Genomic DNA, 20,967 nt, shown 5'->3' on the forward strand with positions numbered 1-20,967 from the left:
CGAGCTCGATGACATCTGCGATCCGTGGTGGGTCGGCTATTTAGAGCAGCGGCGGATAGCAACGGGTGATGTTTCCAACCGCCATTCAACTCCCGGACAACAGCAGCAGGGCACGCTGGCTATCGACCTGACTTGGAGCTCCGCAAAAGCCGTCAATCCTCCCGGGCATACAGTACTCTACAAAGCAATTAACCACGCTCGCGGCCATTGTCTCTTTGACGAGGCCGGCATCATGTTGTATAAGTAGAGGGATGTCTGCGAACCTCTAATAGAGAATGCCATCCCAAGACAACTCTTTTACCTTCACACCGCACGTCGAAATTGCAGAACCTGAAGCGAGCTATGGGAAACGACGGGCACGGCTCGATTCGATGATGATATTTCGCGTTTACATCCCGAAATCTGGCATTGAAAGTTTACCTGGGCCCAACTGCCTTCGACATTTCCACTATCCGACAGATGACTGGAAGAAGTTCATGGCTCGACAGAAATGCTCGGGACGTCAGGGCTTTTCTCTTTACTGAGGTTGACTTGAATTCGTGGCTTGCAGAGAACCCAGTTGCAAATAGTTGAGGGGAAAGGATTTGGAACAGCTACAGCGTCTTCAAGACTCCCACAATGTCTTCCAAGAGAGTGGGAAGGGAGTGATATCATCAGGGGCGTGTTTATCAACGCACAAGGCAAAGCTTTTGAAGAACCAGGGAATACTGTGATAAAGTCACTTACACTGTGACATAGCTATTCACAAGCTGCCACGTCTCCATTGTCTAGGTCTTTATGGCCAGGCTGGAATGGGTGTCGAGATTTATGCCGTATAACCTGGCGACCACGTTTTATAGGATACCCCCGACTTCTACGGTCTTACCATGCCACCTCTCGTCCGCCCTTGAATAAACCTGGGGACTGCCTTGGTGACCAGTTGCCGCCCCTCCCCCCGCCGGGTTCGCAAAGTCTTCCATGAGAATGATGTTAACACAAAGCGACCCCGCTCTCTGGCAACCGGTGAGTGTGTCACCTTGAGCGTGTTCTCCGAAAACCATTTGTTTTGTGACCAAATCATGGCCGAGATCATCGGACTCGTTTCAGATGGTATCGTAATAGCGCAGGCCACTGGTAAAGTGGGCAGTCTGGCCCTGTCACTGTTTCGACTCTGGAGAGAGGTCAAGGATGTACCAGAAACAATCAAAGCTTTGGTCGAGCAGCTCAAGTATTTCGCCCTGTCGATCGATGCAATCGAAGTGGAGCTACAGGCAGTGATTGGAGGAGGATGTCCTCCAACGCCCATGTGCGCTCGAGCAATTCAGCATTGTTGACATGTGCACGAGGAACTGGACAAATTGATTCGAGATCTCATGGGCGATATCGTTTCGACCAGGAGGCGGAAGAGATATGTCGCCAAAACGGAAGCGGTGTTGTTCTAGAAGGCCGAGCTCGAGATGTACGAAAAGCGACTTTATCGAGCATTGAAAATACTCGGAATGGTTCTTCAGCTGTTGAAAATGTGAATGGAATGATGCAAAGTCATTTGCTCATCTTAAGGCAAGAACTGATTAGGTATTGATCGTCTAGATCCCAAATGAACTTTCAGCCCGAATATATCGCCTCAAGGGTTGTCGAGTCGATTCCCCTTCAATAGAACCAGGAACGGGATCTCAAAGAGAAGTCTCTGACCAGTGAACAAGAGGCAAATTATTGGGTGTCGGGCAAACTAACCACGAAGCTGAATGGGACTCGTATAGGGCGAGCTCGCCATCGGACACGGATTCTAGCAGGGTGCCTGGTTTTCGAGGTCATGCACGATGGGGATGCCAAAGCACCCTCCGTAAAGCAGGAAGCGAAAAGTGAGTATCCCCTTCTTTTTGTAGTCGGGGATGATTTCTTGACAATTATCATGTTAGGCTACCGGATAAAAGTGGCATTTCCGCGTTGGTTCATGAACAGAGCTTGGGACCTTCAAGTACTTTTTGCGACCTGTGGATGGAATGTTGCTTTTCGGCAGTATACGATCGTCGAAGAAGGCAATGAATTGTTTCTTTGAATCATGTGTGAAACACATCCCATCACACCAAACGAGCTTCGAAACTCCTTTGCCAACGGACACACCACACCATATATTCTGGATGACAAAGGAAGGACACTATTACACGTCAGTATTACGTCCTTTATAGGAGTTCGACCAGGTACTAATGGTGCATCAGTATGCCATGATCTTCAACCCAAATCTGGTCGAACCTCTCCTCGTTGTGGGTCTTGACCTGTTCACTATCAGCTTTGAAGGCCAGTCGCCCCTTTGCTGGTTGGATGTGATACCGTACACCTACCTGAATCCAGAGGATCAGCTTGTATTTCATACGGCCCTGCTCTCCTACGGCGCACATGACAACTTCAGCGGGGACGCTCACCTCGTCGGCAATGCTGGACAGTGATAGCGCGGCTGTAGAGCCTCTATTCTCCGAAATCTTCTGCCACTATTACAAGTCGCCATGGCAGCGGCGCCTGAAACTCTTCTATCGATTCTCGGGCTTGGCTATAGACCATAAAGTTGGGCGACGGTTTCTCTGCCAACAAGAAAGCTCAGGCACCGACGATATCCGAGCTGAGGGCTTCCGAAGAGATGGGGTCGGTTTTGAATCACATAATGTGGATGTATTTCCAAAGCGCTATGGGGCTAGATCACACTTGCAGGCGACCAGGCCACGCTCCTAAATGACTGGACACGTTTACTGATACCGTCAAAAAAAATTTGAAAAATGGTCCGATGTGTATTTCGTAAGGTTGCCGGTATCACCACGCTCGAGGATCTTGATGCCCGCCATCCTGCCCACGGTCTGACCGCGCTACTCCTAGCACCTGCGTTATGTCGGTGTCCCGACTTCAGCAAACTTCTGGAGTATCAGAGGGCCTGGAAAATGGCGGTCCACTCGGCTCTCCGTGCCTGGCTCGAAGATTTGCATATTGCGGGGATAGATCTGGAGGAGTATGGTAAGGCTACAAAAGCAGTGTTTGTCAACACTGGTATCTTGCAGTCTAGGGTGTGGCCGGTGGAACCGATGTGTTTACCAGTACAGCCGGAGTTCGAATATGTGTGGAAGGATATCATCTATGGGCCATACCCTGGGGATTGGTTGCTTGTATTCGAGTGGGATATCGCTTGGGAGGACTTTTTAAGGGATTTCTGGGAATGGATTGAGAACCCTCCCATGAAAATTCCTCGCTCTTGGATAGTTTAGATACTGACCTTAGTTGAAGACCAGTGCTCTTGAACATCTTGCCGGTTCCATGTTGTAACATGTCAATCTGGTGTCTCGCCTTTGCCAAGCAGGGGTGATGTTGGCGTGTTTGGACTTAATCCGTCTGTCTTGAGAGGTATAACGGAAAAAGCAAAGAGCAATGTATATAAGAATGGCGAAAGGAGTCTTAAGGTGTAGATTATGTAGCACAAGGATATCAAGTGAATTCACTACGAGAATATGTCATCTGTTCTTCCTGCCCCTACTGAAAGCTTGATGATTGGATCCAGCCAAGCTTCTGTCCGAGATGCAAACTGGCCCTACAAAAAAGAAAAGATGGGGCACAGGGTTCAGCGGGCCGCGGCAGCTTGCCCCGGCAGGCAGTTGCAGCTTCAACCCCTGTCTGGGCTAAAATGGGGGGCTCCATCTGCCCAAAACTTCCAGCCTGTCCCTTGGAAACTTTTGCACCAAGGGTTCCAGGTCATTTCGTGGCGGCGCTCTTCAACCTTCTTGCGCCGGTTCAACCACCAAACGGTGTTCTCTCTTTGTTTCTAACCTTGGTCAGTTTCCTCATGGAGTAGCGCAATCATGAAATTCTCTGCTCTTTCCCTAGGCCTGTTGGCCCTCCTAACGCCGCTGAGTGCGGCATGGACCAAAGAAGGTATGTGAAGTATTTGCTGTACCTTCCCGTCGCAAATGCGATGATACCCCTTTTCTATGGCGTCTGGTTCCAGTACCACTATATCTACATAATCCAATTGTATCAGACTTACTAACATCTTCGATGATAACCAGATCGCGAAATCTTCCGTGTCCGCGATGAACTCCTTGCGCATGAAGGTCCCGAAGTGACTTTTTACGATTTTCTTGGTGTCAAGAAGGGCGCAAGCCACGAGGACATCAACAAAGCCTACAAGAAGAAGTCAAGAGAGCTCCATCCCGACAAAGTCAGACAGCAGCTCCAGGCCCAGCGCATCAAGGCCAACAAGGAGAACGCCAAGAAGTCGGGAGGCAAGCCCGGTGTGCAGGTGACGAAGCAGCCTACCTCTCATGAGCTCAAGGTAGCCATCAAGCGCGCCTCAGAGCGCCAGGCTCGTCTTTCCATCGTTGCCGATGTCCTCCGCGGCCCTGGGCGTGACCGATATGACTACTTCCTCACCAATGGCTTCCCTACCTGGAAGGGCACCGAGTACTACTACAACCGCTATCGCCCCGGCCTTGGCACTGCTATCTTCGGCGTCTTCCTCGTCGCCGGTGGTGGCGCGCATTATCTCGCCCTTTACATGAGCTGGAAGCGCCAACGCGAGTTTGTGGAGCGCTATATCACATTTGCGCGCCGTGCTGCTTGGGGCGACAACCTTGGCCTCAACATTCCTGGCGTTGATGGCGAGCCTGCCGCCGCTCCTCCCCCTCCCCCTCCTCAACAGGTGTACGAAGACGAAGACGGTCGCCAGATTCCCATCAACCGCAAGATGCGTCGCATGCAAGAGCGCGAGACAAAGAAGGAGGCCAAGGATAAGAGTGCCGGGCGCAAGACCCGCCGTGGACGTGACACCAAGCCCGCCTCGGCCTCTGCTTCCGGATCAGCGACTCCCCAGCCGCAGCCCGAGGGACAGGGTCCCACTGGAGCCAAAAGGCGTGTCGTTGCGGAGAATGGCAAGGTTCTCGTTGTTGACTCGGTGGGCGCCGTCTTCCTTGAACAGGAGGATGAGCATGGCAATGTGGGCGAGTACCTTTTGGACGTAAGCTGCCTCTTATTCATCCAACTTCTTGCAAAATAAGCTAACATATCCACCAGCCCAATGAGATCGCCAAACCTACCTTCAAGGACACCGCCGTGGTTCGCCTGCCTTTCTGGGTTTATGATCTGACCATCGGACGTGTGTTTAAGAAGCGCACCGCGGATGACGAGTTTGAGGAAGAGATCGACGAGCCCACCGAGACCGAGGTCGTCAATGACGACGAGGATTCTGAGCCCGGAAGACTCACTCCCTCCACCGGCTCTGCCGAGGACTTTGAGCTTCTCGAGAAGTCGGTCGACTCTCTGGGTCAGGCCAAGGCAAGCGGTACCCAGAAGGCGGGCGGCAACAAGGCAAGCAAGCGCAAGAACAAGAAGAGGTGATCGTGGATCTTTTTTGCGGAGGGTATGTTGCTTTACAAGCGGTAAAGTTTTCGAGCAATACGTGGCTTTGACGTTGCGATTAGGTTAGGTGTTCTTCGGTGGTTGATTTAAAAAGGAGGAGGAAGAAAAAAGGAGGTCAAATCTTCTCTCGGTATATGGGACGATGTTATGTGACAACGAGCCCCGGATTTCCCAGGTGAAATATGCTACCTATATATATAGAGTTGTAGCACTCAATATGGCTACATACAACCCGCCCCGCTCCAGATTCGACATGCATTGACAGAAACAAGAGACAGGCAAAAGCAACAATGAGCATTAATCTATTGCATCGACGATACAGAAAACCAATCCTTCATGGTATATTAACCACCCATTTCAGCCCGTGCTGTTTCCATGGGCGAATTTCTCCCAAACAATCCCAAACTCCACGCCCAATCCCAAATTCATAACCTTTCCGAACCCCGACCACACCTCTCATCAGCCAGCACATCAAAGATCAAATCCCCACCGTATGGCTCAACACCTTCGCGGCTAACTGACTAAGAAGCCTTGCCCGATCCGCCTGTGGCAGTTCCTGCACACAATCACAAACATCTCAGTAGCTGTCACTTATGCTCGCTCTCCCTGGATGAAGTCAACCCCAGCAGCACTCACCTGAAAGACCGCATACACACTCTTCCCCTTGGCATCCCTCACCGCGCCGAGCCTGTTGCCAGCCACAGCACCAGCAACCATACCAGGTACATTGGCCATAATAAACCCTAGCGCGCCACCACTGATACCGCCCAGCGTGCCCCAAAACTTGCCCGTCGGCCTGTTGTTGTGCGACGGGTCGGCCATGCCCTCCTCCCGGAGCATCTCTTCGAAGACATCGGCGAACTGCTCATTCTCAGCTTGCTGGCGGGATTCTTCCTGGTTGTGCTGGTTTTTGGCGCCCTGGCTTTGGTTGGTGAAGAAGTTCCAGGCCCAGGAGTAGAAGTTGGGCTGCTGTCCTTGCTGTTGCTGGTCGGAAGCGGACTCTTCGGCGTCGGCGAAGGGGTCGAAGCCGCCGGGCGTGGGGCGGGAGGAGCTGGGGCCGGAGAAGAGTTTGCGCTGGGCGTCGTATTCGCGGCGGCGGGTGGGATCGGAGAGGGTGTAGTATGCGTCGTTGACGAGCTGGAATTTGCGGGTTCGTTCGGGACGGTCAGGGTGGTCGGCCGGGATGCGGTCGGGGTGGGTTTTTAAGGCAGCGCTGGGGGTGTTGTTAGTTGGGGAGATATGATGGTGGTGAGTAGGATAGGTTACCGTTTATAGGCATCGCGGATCTGGGTGGTGGAGGCGGTTTCTGGGACCTCGAGGATGGCATCTATAGCGGTAGGTATGGTAAGTCAACAGTTATGAGTTCGTGGAATATAGGCTTGACTGACAGTAGTTGGGAGGCCGGCCGGCTTTTGCTGCCATTTTGATAAGATGCGGGGGGGTCAGATGTCTAACGGTGTCGATGGGTACAAGAGAGCAAGCAGATGAACAAAGGCAATCTAGGTTTGGATTTTTGTCTCGGAGACTCGTGTCTGGCCAGGCTTTCCCAAGAGTTGGTTGCTACCACTAGGACAAGTCTATCTTCAGTCCCCCAACGGAAGAGAGCGCGAAAGTGGGATGGTGGAACGAGAGTTGGATACGTCATCTGTGGCGTCGAAATGTGGCTTTTTTGAACCAACCCCTGTCCAGCCGTCCCCCGCATTCTCAGGGGACGCGAATCAGTGGGTCTGGGTCACAGGCAGTTCTAGCCCGTCGTGCCCCTCTATACGGAGCATCGCTATCTCCATGATCAGCACATTGTTTTCATGGGTGTATCGACAAGAAAAATCGCCAGCCTCTTGCTCAAGGCTAATTCTCTTTTATTGGATATCCAGTGAGGTATAAATGGATTGGCAGGAAGCAATAGGCAAGGAATGGCCGGCAGGGTCTGGAATCACCCAGCGTGTCACCAATTCATTGGACGGCCCGGCGGAGTGACTGGACGTGTAGCCGCTTTCCTCGCCCGTTTCAGGTCGGCTGGCCTCTGACGCATGACTGCTCTGGGGAAGGCGAGCTGTGTGACTGCCCAACCAGGCACTCGATTTTGAGCCCAGAGCTGCAATAGAACCTCAACGTGGAGGTGATGGACGCTGTTTTTGGTCTCTTGGAGCCTAACAAGCCGTCCTACTCGGCCAGGATCGGAAGTTTTTTTTGTTCATCTGCGTCACAGACGCTCAACAGTTTGATGACGACCCCTCCACTGCTTCATCTGATCCCGAATGCCTGGAAAGCCCCACCGGTGATTTTCTCTATATATCGGACCACCTGCGGAGACATTTCCTCAGGGCCTCTTGCTCTGTGTCCTCGATTAGCAGCTCCGAGTTACCTGAAGTCTCCAAGAGCTTATTTTAAACGTGTGCCCTTCCACGCGTCATTGTTGTACAAGCACACGCTGCCTCGAAGCACGTCCCCCACCACCACCTTACCCGCAGGCGTGCTATCATACTTGCAAATCCGGCAAAGTGTCGATTATCAAGACAGTTAGCTTAGACAATAAAGAGACGAGTTGCAACAATCCAGAGTTCTTTTCTATCCGCAGACTTTTTGACTCTAATCCACACCATCTCAGTGGCATCCCTGACTGTTGAGTACGCAACAGTCAAGATACCATACACACCACACGGCCAGGATTAATCTTGTGTTAAATCTGCCACTCAAGTAAACGACAGCAAAAAGCCTCTCTTGGTTATTATCTTGCTAACATTTCGTACAGACTTCAAAACAATCATCATCTCCAACAATGGCGGCAGTATACCAAGACATCTACTCTGAAGACGAGCTCTCCATGCTCCTAGCTCGTCAGTTGAACTTCAACAATCCCTTACCAGCACAACCGAAGCAAGTTCCAGAACCCGTGGCCGTCGCAGCGCCACAACCAGTCCAGGCTCCGAAGATAGTCTACATCTCCCAGCACTACAACCACTCGGCAGCCCACCTGGCCAAACAAAAGGAGCAACAGCAACAACAACAAGAAACCCCAGCCCGACCCTCCTCGGAGCCCCCCCAAAGCGAACACGCGGCCATCGAGCGTGTCCTCCGTGAATACTCGGTCGATTCAACCAACCTCTCCCCCGCCCAGTTCCACCTCTTCAAAACCGTCGACGACCCCCAACGCATGCACTTGATCGAACTCTGGCGCGCCTGCCCCCCACCCCCCCAACACCCCTCCGATGTAGACTACAACTCCACCACCTCCCTAGACCAGGAAGAAGCACTCGCTCGAATGCGCTGGGAGCAGGCCCAGCAAGACGAAATGGAAGCCGAACTCCAGGCTCAGCTCGAGCACGAGTACCAGATCCAAATGGAGGAGCAACGGCAGCAACAACAAAGGCAGCGACAGCAGGAAATGATCATCTCGTTGGATGGGACCCCCTTGACGCCAGTTCAGGTGGGAGATGGTAGGTGGATCCAGACGACGGCAGAGTATGGGGATATGGAACCTTACATGGCGACTGGGTATCAAGAGGAGCTGGCGAGACGTGAGTATGAAGAATCTGCTAGGCGGGCGCTACTTTTGGCTGAGCCATATGAAAAGGACATGATGAGCGGGCCGTACAGCCAGTTTGGGCCTGCGCTCGTCCAACCAGGGGATGTCATCGGTACTGGGACGGGTGGTAGTAGCGAGGCTAAGAGGGCGACGGACCCGGTGTACAAGTCCGTCGGGGTGGACTGGGCGACAATTCGGAGGAGGGAGGAGGAGTACCAGATGAGCATGTCGGAGCAGTATGGGAGGTTGATGTTGGCTAGGGGGGTGGAGGATGAGGAGGATGAGGAGATGTTGTGAGTTTTGATTACGTTGAGATATTGGTATGTGGCTCGGGTTCCGGGTCGGGAAAGAGGTCTGTCGGTCATCGGATCTCGGAGGAGGGACTGTGATGGATCTTGCATAAGTATTGTTTGTGGCGATTGGTGTTGATTTATTAGAATGCAGAAGCTGGCGAGCTGAATCTGATCATTTGATATCGAAAAGTATGTGAGGGTTGCTGGCTGGGTCAGTGGCTTGTTTGTGATACTTGATCGTTGCAAATGGATTGGTTTGGTTGAGCGAGCTGTGCCTTTCGACGGACCGGGACCAGGAACCCAGAGCTGAAGTCGAAGCCTGTCAGGAGGGTAAACTGGAGTACTCCGCTCGGTCAACGACACAGAGGTTCTTGCCTCATAGGAACTTTGGCCTTGGTCTTGGCTGATGGTGGCTTGATTTTGAAGACTAAGTTACCTTGCCTTCTTGATTCGGATGTTCAGTTTGAGGCAAAAAATTGTTCATGTCTGAGAGCAATCGAAGGCGGGATGTCGAGACATAAAGGCACAAGATTTGAAGGCTTCGCACATTCTGAATAACCAAACGAGTTACCTCTCTACTATTGTTTTGTGTAATTTTCAGACATCGTCGCCAACACTGTACACCTGCAACAAAATGGTTCGCTTTCTAGCTATTTTCTTTTCCGCTCTTACATTCATGGGCGTATCTGCGCAAACACCAGGAACAACCGGCCAATATGTTCTCGACACTATCGCCGCACTGCAAGCCAACGCTACCAAATTTCAGATCGAGGCACAGAAGCTCAATTCTCTTAGCTGTGCCCAGTATCTCACTCGCACTGGTCCCTTCACAGCAATTCTTCCAATCTTGGAGGACATCAAGGCCGGTTTGCTTGTCGCTAATCCAGTGATGCGCTCACTCACCCCCCTGAACGATTCAGTCTGCACTTCAGCCGACTTCGCAGTCTCTACAAGCATTACAGCCAAGCTTGGAGGGGTGACGTCGTCTTTCGTACGCAGTCTTACCAGGCTGAGCGGCAAGGGACAGCTCAATGCCTGCTCCCTAGTCCCGTCTGCTGGACAGGCTATTCGCACGCCTCTGGAGCAGTTGAGCGTTGTTGTTTTGGTGAGTTGATTCTCAATACACCTTTTCTTGTCCGGTTTCATCGATCACTAGTAAATACGCATCACTTATCGGCAGCAGCGCTAACCTTGTTACAATCACAGGAGTTTTACCTCAGTATATTTCCACTCACACCTTTCCAGGGAGACCCGCAGGCAGTGCAATACAACACGGTTCAGGAGTTGCTTGCTCTTGCCATTGCGGCGTATTCTCCGGTTGTTGGAATTCTTCCGTAAATCAAAACATCGGCATATGGCGAGGGAAGGATATTGATTGTAACTACACGCTTCCATGGCATTCTAGCCACATAGGGGGTACATTGAGTACCCAGTTAACATTGTGAAAGCGAAATATTATTTGCCATTTTTATGATCACAATGCTTTGTCTTAACCGTGGAATTGGCCAATCTTGGAAGGCGCTGCCCTCCTACCTACCTGCCTACCTGGGTAGTTTGTCCGCTCTCCCATGTTGGGATGACGCTCGCGACGGCCAACCAACAACACTTCCACAGCATGTTGGGGATTGACCTCTTATTTCCACGCCAAAACATTATCCGACACTATTTTTGCGCCTTTTCTTCAAGGTACACAAGAGACGGGAGTCACTAGCGTTATTCATGCGGTCGATGATGGGAAATCTGCAAAGATCTGTCCCGGATGTCTGCAATCGCCATCCAGCGTCTTGGTGGCTTCGGAAAGGAAAGTTCCAGACCCGAATCAATCATGATCGTGTGCATATCTGCTTTCTCGCCTTCGGCTGTTGTCATCACAAGTGTCCTATCGAAAGCCTCACCAGATGCCCAACACCTACGTTCTCGACAGCATCGCGGCTTTACAAGGCGACACCACCAGACTTGACGCTCCCAACACTTTTAGCTGCCCTCCTTACCTGCCTAGGTATGTTATCAGACAAGGGCCCTTTACCAAAGTTATCCCTGTCGTGAAAGACTTGGAACACTGCTCGTTTCCGGCCCAACAATCAACACTTTCAGGCCCTTGAACGAAACGATCCCGGCCGATCTGGCGAGATCCCAAGAGATCTTAAGGGTCATACGGCCTGCACCACCTACCTTTCCAGGAACCTCGAGTCAAAGGTACCTATAAAAGCATCAAGTATTCGCAGGTTGGGTAAGTTTCTGTCCCACACACACTCAAAGCTACCAATTCGAGGTTTTCGTCTATAGTGGTCACGGGTGCATCCTTTGAGATACCCACAGATCTACCAACTGGCTCGGTGGCTTTCGTGAGACTTCAGTCTGGCCAGTAGAGTCTTTTGCTTAGCGAATTGTGCCTCCCCCCCCCCAACCAGTATGAGGGGATACTGACTGATAGAGGGCCCTTTCTCCAGTCTCCAGTGGCGAGGTTGGTAAGGTATGTCGGGAAACCTGATTTCATGTCTCTAAGAATTTCGGAAGAGGTAAACATCGAATACTGGGCAGATCGACTATTGATTCGAGAGTCTGCGATGCGTCTATAAGAAGCCCCAGACCTCCTGATACAACCGACTGCTTCACTTCTGTGGATCACAACGAATTGAAACATCATCCTATCGACAATTTCACGGGACCGACTTATTCTGCCTTCGCCTTCCGCAGTAACTCCCCAAGCAAAGATGACCCGTCTTTTGACTGTTTTCTTGTCTGCCCTTGCCGCCGTGGGCTTTGTCTCAGCACAGGCGTCCCCAAACGCGAGAACTGCGGTCGACAAGACTCGCGAATACTTCAACGAAGCTCTTGCTCTCAAAGCTCAGACTGAGGAAATCGGTACTCTCAGCTGTGTTGAGTACTCCTTGAACATGGGGCCCTACACCAAGATTGTGCCCACTTTGGAAAGGATCAAGGGAATCTTCGATGCCTACAAGCAAATTGTCAACTTTCAGCCTCCACTGAACCTCACTATTCCGGAAGAGGCCGACGCAGGCGACGATATTGTATACTTCCTGGGTGTAGCAACCTTCGAAATTGGTACAGCCTTTGACAGAATGACCGAGACGGGGACAGCTAATCTCTGCACTCTCCCGATGCTGGGAACTAAGATCAAGAAGGCTTTGCAGGATGTGAAGGCGGTTTCCAGGGTAAGCTGTTTTACCCTCGTCCCATTATTTTCCTCGATGTTTTTGGGAAGTGTGGACAGTGTGCTGACAGGTGTTTCTCAACTTTTATGTAGCCGTTTTACTTTTCCCTTGCGGCTTTTCATCTTACTGAAACAGGGGCTATTAGAAGATTATTTCTCTCTTTCGAGAGCAATATTGAGGCAGCCATCCAGGTTTATTCAAGCCCTATTCCAGTTTGATCGATAATTGTATGGGCGCGGAAAAACATATAGGGTGGTGGGGGGTGACAGGCGGGACACGAGACTTTAGGCTGTTAGACCTTTCGTTGCAGTTTTCGTTTCATATAAATTGCCTTCAAGGGGCCATTACCTCATATTATCTTGACAAATTGCCCAATCACGTTGCAGGTCTCTTTTTGCTTGCGGATTAAGACAATCACCGAAGTTAAGGTACCTATCCGACACAGCAGGTTGATGTCCGTGTCATTCCAACACATTAGATCCAATTCAGGGCCGAATCAGACCTCTTAGCACGCAAATAGACTTGTGATAGTGACGATGGCAAAATCAGTGGTGTTGGTCTCTGTACCAGGAATCATGGCTGGGGACTGGCCTTGCTCTAGGGTAGTCATTGAAGGGATTTCAAACGGGCTCAGTCTGTGTTACCTCAGGCGGGACTTTCGCTCCGAAGTGTCTTTCATGGTGCGATAACTGCCAGGTACCTAGAATTCGGGCCGAAAATCGAAGGGCGTCAGCCACTCAATAAGACTGACCTGGCGGCTATGACCGCTGAGCTATCTTGACTTATATTGGCAGAGCAACTCTCCAAGTGAACGACGCTTTGGATGCCATGATCGAGCTAGGAGGCTTGATTAATCTCTGTTTTGTTGCCCCAAACCTTGGAAAGGGGATGAGTGATGTCTTGAGGGAAGTTCACATCTACGTTTGGCTGAGTCTTCACAGATACTTTCGTGCACCGATGAGAAATCCATAGAGAACCCCAGCTGGACATGGAAAGGTTCCTGCGGTCTTGCAGCCAACATCATCGAGGATGTTGATATTTTCTTGTTGTATAGGGCCTCATAATGGTACAATAAACCGATGGCTGACCTCCCGACGGCAAAGGGGGGTGATAAAGACGCATGGATACTGACTGGTTTTAGAACACAAAACTGTCCTGACTTCCATGTTATTTCGCTAGTAATGTCTAAGCCGGTAATGCTGTACAAACCTCTTCTGTCAGTGACATCTACATGCCTACTTTCGTGCCGAACCAACCAACTCACGGCTGGCTTTTTCTCGCTTAAGTGAGTCGGTGGCGGCTTTTGTGATACTTGATTACGAGTGATCTATTAGTCTGTTGAGCAATCGCCTCTTCGCGAGAGAGGTAGAGTTCGATTTACGGAAGTTGAGACCAGAATTGAAAAGCGGAAAGAAGGATCATCGTGCGTGGGAGAAGTGTCACGGCTGCTGAATGCTTGAATTCCCACCACATTGCACATTCCACTTGGGATAAGCAACCACTTGATCATAGAGATCCAGACTGCACAGATAATTGGCCTTGATTATGACTTGTGTGGCTTACTTGGTGTTGCACCATTGATTTGGAGTGATGATATCGGAAGTGGGAAGTTTCGGATGAGGGCAGGAGCTTCAACTACCTTTTTGCAGAACGGATATCTTGTTGCCGACACCGAAAGAAACATCTATGAAGAGACGTCATCATTCAACATAAGCAGGTAGCTTAGTATAGTCAACTTATCAGGTTTCCTGCGAAACATCAGTCGTCAAATCTTTCAAATTGCTGTATACAAACAAAAATGGCCCGCCTCATGTTGCTACTGCTTTCAGCTATTGCCGCTGTGGGAATCTCCGCACAGTCAATGGCCGGTGCAGAGTACGTTTTGGACAGCACCGATTCATACACAGGGTTGCTTCTGTTCGCCTCAGAGACGAAGCCCAGCGCATCTACAGTTTGAGCTGTGTTCTATATCGTCTCAACATGGGCGCCTACGCTAAGATCGTCCCTATCCTGAACGAGCTTGCCGATGATTTCGCCGAAGGTATCGAGATCAGCAAATTCAAGCCGGCGCTCGATCCAGAGGACCCAACCAAAGTGACAACGGGCAACGACATTGAGAACAACGTCGGCAGAGCAACCAACGCATTGCGTGATGCATTTCAAGTGATTGCTAATGGTGGTGGGGCCACCAACCTGTGCGAGGTAGCCCCTGCTATTGGTAAAGACATTAGCACGGCATTGAAGGAGTTGAAGCAGGCTGCTGTTGTGAGTTTTAAATTCCCCGCTGTCTTTGGTGTCTACACGTAGTACCTTACCTTGGAGATTACTGACTCTTGCTTTAAACCTTCATCTTAGACATATTACTTTGTCATCATTAACTACAACCCCATTGGACAACCTGGTCTACAACGGGCATACCTTTCATTCAATTCCGGCATTGATGCTGCGATCGAGGCACCCGATAATATTATAGAATTCTAGCAGGAAAGGAGCCAGGCAATGCCGATACTGACCTGTGGGGAGGAGGTGGTCAGTCGGTGCATGTTGACATCGAGAGGCTGTATCGTCCTGGTTCCCACAGTGCCTAGCGCTTGCTGGTTTCGATATATACAGACAATCTTCCAACTTATCTTTTAAAAAACCAATTTGCAAGCTCTTATTTGAGAGGCCCTATTAAAATCTAATCTTACGCTGTGGGTTGGCTGGTTTCATTCTTGATACATCATAGCAATACACCGAAACCTCTCGTGATGTAAATGGTCCCAGTCACCGTACCTAGGTATCTTGCATATTGACGTATGTAGAATAGCGTTAGTCTATCTACAATTCTCCTGGGCGTCATTTTTCTTTTTGGACGAGGGTAAGAAAGATAGCCAGGCGAATATGAAGTACCTATGAGAACAGTATCATAGGCGATTGTTGTAAAAACGCAACATATAACAACCCTCACTTAGCTAATGCCAGATGATGCAATCAGAGTCAGAGCTCTCCCTGGATGTAAGCACCTAAGCAAGTCGGGCGAAGTATGAGACTAGGCTTGGTTTGGGCTGAATTTGTCTAACGCACCTGCAAATCCTTGACCTTACCATTGTCCTGGGAATCTTGAATCCCACAGGGTAAGATGGCCTTGGGTCCTGAAGCTCCAAGTCCCATCCGTGATTTCGGGTAAGGGACGTCCGAATGGAGTTACATGTAAGTAAGGCAATCTACATGCACAAAAGTTATACTGCTTCCTACAATCAAGTTCAACAACCGGGTGTGGTGAGTCCCATTTGGATGAACGTCGAGTTGTCTTGCCGAAAAAAATGGCGAACATGACCAAGGCTTCTCACACCCCTCCACCCCCTCTCGAAAACTGATTTGCAGCTTCAATTCCGATCGTGAAGATCTGGGGCGTCTTCGGTCCCCAGAGGCGTCGGAAACGAGAAGTCTCGGATGATGCTTCTTGTATCACCTTACCTGACTGATGGATAACCAGACGCCCGATGGATCTCGAAGATGGCCAACAATAAATACCTGGACTTACCTGTTTCTATGCCTTCTTCTTTTGTCAGTAGGGTATTCTTAAGCCAGCACGCCGTGCGTTTTTTTTTTCTTTCACATCAAAAAACCTCAAGATGGTTCAATTTTCAACCCTTTTGATCTCCGCCATCACCGCTGTAAGCGTCTCAGCACAGGCACCACCCGAAGCCCAAGACACCATCACAAGGGTCTACAATTACTGGACTGATGCACTAGAGCTCCGAAGAGAAGTGGGGCAGGTCAATGACCTCAGTTGTCTCCTGTACACTCTCTTCGGGACGGGACCATTAGCAAAAGTCATTCCTATTCTGGATCGAGTTACGGCAAACTTTCTGAAGACTTCGCGGGCCGTCGTCACCCTTGAACCACTCAATGCCACCATTCCGGCCGAGGAAGAGGCTGGAAAGGAGATTGATAGCTACGTGGCCAAAGGGACCATCGAGATCACCGGGGCGTTCAGCAGGCTATCTACAGCGAGTACCGCCAACCCGTGCACTATCCCGGGCCTTGGGTCTGCAACCCTCACGGCTTTGAGGAATCTGAAAGTGGAGTCTCAGGTATTTTTCCACTCTCACTTCCTGTCCCTCCCTTCTTCCTGATTTTTGGTAGCTGTCTGTTTCATGCTGACTCTCGAAATTCTTTTAGCCATTCTACTACAAAGTTCGAAATTATGTCCCTGCCCGGGCAGTCGAGATCGAACGTAATCTGGTCCTCTTCATGAATTCTATTGATGCCGTCATCGCAGAATTCAGCAGTGTCATTGACACCTGATGTGCAAAACATGTTTTATGTGGACTGGAGTATAACCGGTTTGCTTTTCGTTCAATTCTGGTCTTTTGGATTTTCAATACTTCTTTATCTAGAAATTGGGTTATTTTGTCGGATGAAATTCGTTACCATCTGACATGTGGGTGTTGTCATTTTTCCGGTTTCCTTCTCTTCACAGTTGTGGGATGTCTTGCCAGTTTACCTCCATGGTCGCCTGCTTCTCAATGCTGTTGTAGACAGTCACGTCTCCTCGGCCTCGTCCCGAGTAATTCCCTTTGTAAAACTGCCCAGTCAGGAAAACTGAATTCGTGCTGCTTTCAGGTTGCCACTTGGGTGCACCTGACACACGGTCAGGTTGATGTCCAAGATGCTGGCCACCTTCCTTCTGCCAAGCATTCCACCTTGCCAACTGTCAGAATTCAACTTGCTGTTGACTGTGATTAATGAACCCACTGAACTACCACTGCACAATCCAAACCAAAGGCTACGAGTTCAACCTAACTTAGCTTATGTGATTTATTGCTTGTGCCTGCCTTGAATCGGTAACCATCAATAAAACATCCACACAAGACGACGACCCAGGGCGATATTTGATGGTTGACTTTTTGATGTATGCAACTGCATGCCTAGCTTCTCATTGCAGGGGACCTTTGCCCGCATGATATGTGCATCCGCAAGGTTGCCCGACATACTGTGGCCTGTTACGATAGGCTACTTGCTACCACTATAAGCTGCGCTGCCACTGGGCAGTGCAGAAAGAGCCTCATCTCTCGTCCCACTTTGCCATCTGAAATCGTCGGCCAGCTGAGGAGAACGTACGTATGAAAACATTCATTTAAAACCTTCATTTTAGAACAAGTCAACCTTGTTCGCCATTTTCAATGAATAACACTTGTCTGATTGTGGCTATCTCGCATGGTTGTCATTGAGGACCGGTGATAGACAAAACATGACATTGAACCCAAAAATGAGAATACTCCAGCCCTGTAAGTAGTCGTGACCTGAAGGATGGCTGGGCTCGGGTACTGATTTGCCTCAAGCCCTGGGAGGGAGGGAATGGACAACAAGCACATCTAATTTTAGCCCCGAAAGTGTAAGTCAATCTTCTGTCTCATTTGATGCCACTGTCGAGTGTTTGGGTGAGCTAACCAAAACCTCCCAGATAAATCTTCCCCAGCAGTGTTATGTGTGAGTGCTCCCATATTTTTCCATGATAGCAACATGGTGTCTAAACTCCATTCCAGCTTCCTAGACCATAACAACTACCCCGAGATAGGCTCACGTCGCGACCGAGCTCTAGAGCATTTCCAAGTCCCTGCTTTTGTTGGCACTAAGACCTGTTTTGACCTGAATGGCTTCTTTGGCAGCCAGGTAACCTATGACGAGACCTCCTCCCAAAAGCGCATGATCGGACTTAGTAACTTGCCCCTTCTCTTTTGTTCCTTCGTCTTGCCCCCCAGCTGATGAGCTGTTAAGCAACATGGTTCCGCGTCCTCATGAAAATGGTCCAAAAAGTCGAGGAAGCCCATGACAACCTCCCCGAGTACGCCACCAGTGGCGAGAAAGGCTACAATTGGTTCGAAACAACTATTTTTACCCGATGGGACTACCCAGACAAGCACCAGGTTTTAATTGTCGACACACCTTCGGACTTCCCTGAGCAACTTATTTGCCTTCTTCAAAAAGCGTCACTATCGGGGCAAATCAACTTTCACGATCCCTTGGCAATGCACACCAGTCTCATCGATCAGATAATCGTGTATTCCGACATCTCTGTCTGGCGGATCCGAGACCCGGTCCGTCAAATGGAGAAGGTGGGTGCCTCTTATCAATAGACGACCATATATTATCCCCATGGCTGACAGTCTGTTTCTCCTGCAGAGTCGCATGCGAACCGGCGCCATCTTCAGTGAGGTCCACGAGATGTCCCGTCACGCCATCCATTCCTCGGAAGTTCTTGAAGCGACCATTGACACCCTCAAAGACTTGCAAAGATGCCGAATGATGGTTCACGACTCTTTCCCATCCCGGCCTCCTCCCATGGCAGCAGCCACTTCTGCTTCCAGAGAGGCGACAACCCCAACTCACTTGACACAAACTTACAAAGACCAGGCCATCCAATATGCACAATTCCAAATCTCTTTACTCAAAAACTTGAAACTACGGGCCGACAGTAACAGGGAACGACTCAAGAATGAGATCAACACGGTCAGCTGAGCCTTGTCCACATTGGAGGCATATAGCATCAAGAAACTTTCCACTGACCAAAAATCCAAACAGGCCTTCAACAACCTCACCATGCAAGACAACTCGGTCCTCAAGAGCATAGCCCTCCTCACCATGGTCTTCCTCCCAGCAACATTCTTCTCCGTAAGCCCCCTCCCATCCCTTCAAGCTAAACCACGCTTATTAACTAACAAAATCAGTCCCTCTTCAGCACAACCTTTTTCAACTACGGCGATGACGGGGAGTGGCAGGTATCGGGGAAAATGTGGATTTATTGGGTCACCACCCTCCCGGCGACGATCCTCATTGTTATTCTTTGGAGGGTGTGGCTCGGAAACAGTGATGCTATTGTTGCTGGTTGGAAACGAGTGAAGAAATGGACATTAGAAGATCAGGGGTGGAAGGGGTTGTGGAGGGCGGCTGGGAACACGAAGGAGCAGATGGTGAAGGAGGAGGGCACGGAGATGGGTCATGTTGTTGGTAAAAATGTTCGTACTTTTTGATGTTGAAAGAGTTTCATCTAGTATTTGGTTAGACAGATTCTCATAGGAGTGGTTACCTAGGCTGATTTGTATTTCGTGTACCTAGGGGTCCCTTATATGACAACAATACACCCAGGCATGGTGAGTTTCCCTTACCACGGAATATCCATCTTCTCCAACGTATCCTCTATCAACCTATACCGGCATGCCTTTTCATTCGTCAGAAGCTTCTGCCAGTTCCTCTTGTCCAGATCCCGAATATTCGCCGCCATAATCTCCCCGACCGTAACCTTTCCATGGTTCCCCACAGCCTCCTCAGGCACCTCCCTCTGCCCCTTCTCCCCCCCAAACGTTTTGTTCAAGTCCTCATTAACCGGGTCACTAAACCCGTACTTTTGCGCCTCCTTACAATACGCCCTCGGCACCTCCACCCCCTCGGACACCCCCGTCTTCACCACACCCGTCACGGGGTTGTACAACACAATATAAGCGTAATCCACCGGCTCCTTGATAGCGCCCTCCCCAGGTCTAGCAGGGGGCCAACCAGGCCTAGTAATAAAGCTCTCGATAGCCGCGTAGATGATGGTTGTGATACGGCGCTTGACAACTAACTCGATTATCTGAGGACTTACTCGGTTCAGGATCATGCCATGTTCAATCCTGTTGAACGCTCCGGTCATTCCCGCTTCGTTGTAGGGCTGCTCACCCACGCCTGAGGACGCGCCCTCAAAGCCAAGGCAGTAAATTTCCGTGTTATGTGGGAGACGCTTCCGGAACTGGGTTTCCATGAGTTGGCCTTTGTCGGCGTTCATGGTTGGGATGAGGAGCAGGACGCGTTTTGCTGGAGTGTTGTCTTGGTGGAGCTCGTAGCTGAGCGGGAGGAGTTCATTGTGCGGCTCTGGGAGCTGGGGAGGTGGGTAGACTTTGAGAGGGGGGATTTGCGCTCTCTTGGGGAGATAACTTTTGGAGTAGTTGGGGAGGTTGGGTGGTGTAGATGTAGAGGCCATTATTTTGGTCGTTGTATGTCAACCTGATGGGTATCTAGAGGCGGTTTCTTTTCTGTGTGGGAGTCGAGGGAAAAGTTAAGGGTTTCGAGATAGAAATATTCGAAAACAGCCCTAGGTAATCAGTCATACAAAAAGTTGAACAGATGCCGCTGTCACACGCAAATGGAGGTCAGGAGGTCGAACAAACTGTATAGGCTCACCATTCCTGGCAAACCTCTCATCTGTATCAGATGACAGCCAAAAAAAACTGCCAGCTGCTCATTTGAAATTTGTGTTCTTTTGCAGGGGTGGCTAAGGTGGGCGGTGCCCTAAGGTCGATCACAAGGCAGCAAGGCATAACGTACCATACAAAGTGTTTGCTCTTTCTCTGGCTTGTAACATGTGGAACTATCGAGTGGGGGGAAATACTTAATTAAGTAGCCAACTAGGTACCATCTGACTTACAAAAGTCACTTGGGTCTTCATGTTGGAGACGTTTTGCAGCATGTGGTAGCTATCATCGGGATTTTCAATTGGATGAGTCGTCGGATTGCTGATAAGGCGAGCACCTACCGGGTGGTATTGGGAATCTTTCAAAACTTTTCCAAGTCAAAG

At 50.2% G+C, this 20,967-nt stretch overlaps 11 protein-coding genes across 11 annotated transcripts; 9 read left to right on the plus strand and 2 right to left on the minus strand.

Annotated features, from left to right (window-relative positions):
• Nucleotides 1-1,058: 1,058 nt before the first annotated feature.
• QC764_0007630 (uncharacterized protein) lies at nt 1,059-2,426 on the plus strand (the record flags this gene model as incomplete). The annotated part of the gene is made up of 2 exons (XM_062939824.1): nt 1,059-1,253; nt 2,199-2,426. 2 exons carry the CDS (start codon nt 1,059-1,061, stop codon nt 2,424-2,426), a joined length of 423 nt encoding a protein of 140 aa, XP_062804773.1.
• Nucleotides 2,427-2,750: 324 nt separating this feature from the next.
• Nucleotides 2,751-3,496, plus strand: QC764_0007640 (uncharacterized protein; the record flags this gene model as incomplete). The annotated part of the gene is made up of 1 exon (XM_062939825.1): nt 2,751-3,496. One exon carries the CDS (start codon nt 2,751-2,753, stop codon nt 3,228-3,230), a length of 480 nt encoding a protein of 159 aa, XP_062804774.1. The 3' UTR covers nt 3,231-3,496.
• Nucleotides 3,497-3,671: 175 nt separating this feature from the next.
• Nucleotides 3,672-5,544, plus strand: QC764_106240 (uncharacterized protein). The gene is made up of 3 exons (XM_062941870.1): nt 3,672-3,891; nt 4,026-4,972; nt 5,029-5,544. Exons 1-3 carry the CDS (start codon nt 3,819-3,821, stop codon nt 5,350-5,352), a joined length of 1,344 nt encoding a protein of 447 aa, XP_062804775.1. The 5' UTR covers nt 3,672-3,818; the 3' UTR covers nt 5,353-5,544.
• A 130-nt stretch (nt 5,545-5,674) lies between these two features.
• Nucleotides 5,675-7,200, minus strand: QC764_106250 (uncharacterized protein). Its single transcript, XM_062941871.1, has 4 exons — nt 6,762-7,200; nt 6,640-6,700; nt 6,010-6,586; nt 5,675-5,929 (listed from the first exon to the last, which is right to left on the minus strand). The coding sequence occupies exons 1-4, from the start codon at nt 6,793-6,795 to the stop codon at nt 5,852-5,854; spliced, it is 750 nt and encodes a 249-aa protein (XP_062804776.1). The 5' UTR covers nt 6,796-7,200; the 3' UTR covers nt 5,675-5,851.
• A 397-nt stretch (nt 7,201-7,597) lies between these two features.
• Nucleotides 7,598-9,196, plus strand: QC764_106260 (uncharacterized protein; the record flags this gene model as incomplete). Its single annotated transcript, XM_062941872.1, has 2 exons — nt 7,598-7,651; nt 8,126-9,196. The coding sequence occupies 2 exons, from the start codon at nt 7,598-7,600 to the stop codon at nt 9,194-9,196; spliced, it is 1,125 nt and encodes a 374-aa protein (XP_062804777.1).
• Nucleotides 9,197-9,826: 630 nt separating this feature from the next.
• Nucleotides 9,827-10,658, plus strand: QC764_0007680 (uncharacterized protein; the record flags this gene model as incomplete). Its single annotated transcript, XM_062939826.1, has 3 exons — nt 9,827-10,297; nt 10,399-10,569; nt 10,641-10,658. The coding sequence occupies 2 exons, from the start codon at nt 9,827-9,829 to the stop codon at nt 10,528-10,530; spliced, it is 603 nt and encodes a 200-aa protein (XP_062804778.1). The 3' UTR covers nt 10,531-10,569; nt 10,641-10,658.
• A 120-nt stretch (nt 10,659-10,778) lies between these two features.
• Nucleotides 10,779-12,742, plus strand: QC764_106263 (uncharacterized protein). Its single transcript, XM_062941873.1, has 3 exons — nt 10,779-11,581; nt 11,643-12,368; nt 12,461-12,742. Exons 2-3 carry the CDS (start codon nt 11,907-11,909, stop codon nt 12,584-12,586), a joined length of 588 nt encoding a protein of 195 aa, XP_062804779.1. The 5' UTR covers nt 10,779-11,581; nt 11,643-11,906; the 3' UTR covers nt 12,587-12,742.
• A 1,329-nt stretch (nt 12,743-14,071) lies between these two features.
• On the plus strand, nt 14,072-15,020 carry QC764_106265 (uncharacterized protein). The gene is made up of 3 exons (XM_062941874.1): nt 14,072-14,243; nt 14,297-14,633; nt 14,724-15,020. Exons 1-3 carry the CDS (start codon nt 14,167-14,169, stop codon nt 14,847-14,849), a joined length of 540 nt encoding a protein of 179 aa, XP_062804780.1. The 5' UTR covers nt 14,072-14,166; the 3' UTR covers nt 14,850-15,020.
• An 846-nt stretch (nt 15,021-15,866) lies between these two features.
• QC764_106270 (uncharacterized protein) lies at nt 15,867-16,851 on the plus strand (the record flags this gene model as incomplete). Its single annotated transcript, XM_062941875.1, is given in 3 exon segments — nt 15,867-15,917; nt 15,926-16,447; nt 16,536-16,851. Coding segments are annotated over 3 exon segments (699 nt in total). The 3' UTR covers nt 16,662-16,851.
• Nucleotides 16,852-17,447: 596 nt separating this feature from the next.
• Nucleotides 17,448-19,672, plus strand: QC764_106280 (uncharacterized protein). Its single transcript, XM_062941876.1, has 8 exons — nt 17,448-17,644; nt 17,699-17,751; nt 17,821-17,846; nt 17,903-18,075; nt 18,135-18,472; nt 18,540-18,866; nt 18,939-19,028; nt 19,085-19,672. The coding sequence occupies exons 1-8, from the start codon at nt 17,608-17,610 to the stop codon at nt 19,385-19,387; spliced, it is 1,347 nt and encodes a 448-aa protein (XP_062804782.1). The 5' UTR covers nt 17,448-17,607; the 3' UTR covers nt 19,388-19,672.
• On the minus strand, nt 19,519-20,373 carry QC764_106290 (uncharacterized protein; the record flags this gene model as incomplete). Its single annotated transcript, XM_062941877.1, has 1 exon — nt 19,519-20,373. One exon carries the CDS (start codon nt 20,371-20,373, stop codon nt 19,519-19,521), a length of 855 nt encoding a protein of 284 aa, XP_062804783.1.
• Between the last annotated feature and the right edge of the window lie 594 nt (nt 20,374-20,967).

Source organism: Podospora pseudoanserina, chromosome 1 (genome assembly GCF_035222485.1).
Source record: "Podospora pseudoanserina strain CBS 124.78 chromosome 1, whole genome shotgun sequence".
Lineage (NCBI taxonomy): Eukaryota > Fungi > Ascomycota > Sordariomycetes > Sordariales > Podosporaceae > Podospora > Podospora pseudoanserina.

Coding starts and splice junctions, on each gene's coding strand:
- QC764_106263 (XM_062941873.1), top strand. CDS start 11,907: ATGACCCGTCTTTTGACTGTTTTCTTGTCTGCCCTTGCCGCCGTGGGC. Junction 12,369..12,460: donor ATGTGAAGGCGGTTTCCAGG/GTAAGCTGTTTT, acceptor ACTTTTATGTAG/CCGTTTTACTTTTCCCTTGC.
- QC764_106240 (XM_062941870.1), top strand. CDS start 3,819: ATGAAATTCTCTGCTCTTTCCCTAGGCCTGTTGGCCCTCCTAACGCCG. Junction 3,892..4,025: donor TGCGGCATGGACCAAAGAAG/GTATGTGAAGTA, acceptor GATGATAACCAG/ATCGCGAAATCTTCCGTGTC. Junction 4,973..5,028: donor TGGGCGAGTACCTTTTGGAC/GTAAGCTGCCTC, acceptor CATATCCACCAG/CCCAATGAGATCGCCAAACC.
- QC764_106265 (XM_062941874.1), top strand. CDS start 14,167: ATGGCCCGCCTCATGTTGCTACTGCTTTCAGCTATTGCCGCTGTGGGA. Junction 14,244..14,296: donor CAGTCAATGGCCGGTGCAGA/GTACGTTTTGGA, acceptor TGTTCGCCTCAG/AGACGAAGCCCAGCGCATCT. Junction 14,634..14,723: donor AGTTGAAGCAGGCTGCTGTT/GTGAGTTTTAAA, acceptor CCTTCATCTTAG/ACATATTACTTTGTCATCAT.
- QC764_106250 (XM_062941871.1), bottom strand. CDS start 6,795: ATGGCAGCAAAAGCCGGCCGGCCTCCCAACTACT. Junction 6,701..6,761: donor CGGCCGGCCTCCCAACTACT/GTCAGTCAAGCC, acceptor CTACCGCTATAG/ATGCCATCCTCGAGGTCCCA. Junction 5,930..6,009: donor GTGTGTATGCGGTCTTTCAG/GTGAGTGCTGCT, acceptor GATTGTGTGCAG/GAACTGCCACAGGCGGATCG.
- QC764_106280 (XM_062941876.1), top strand. CDS start 17,608: ATGACATTGAACCCAAAAATGAGAATACTCCAGCCCT. Junction 17,752..17,820: donor CTAATTTTAGCCCCGAAAGT/GTAAGTCAATCT, acceptor AAAACCTCCCAG/ATAAATCTTCCCCAGCAGTG. Junction 18,867..18,938: donor TCAAGAATGAGATCAACACG/GTCAGCTGAGCC, acceptor AAATCCAAACAG/GCCTTCAACAACCTCACCAT.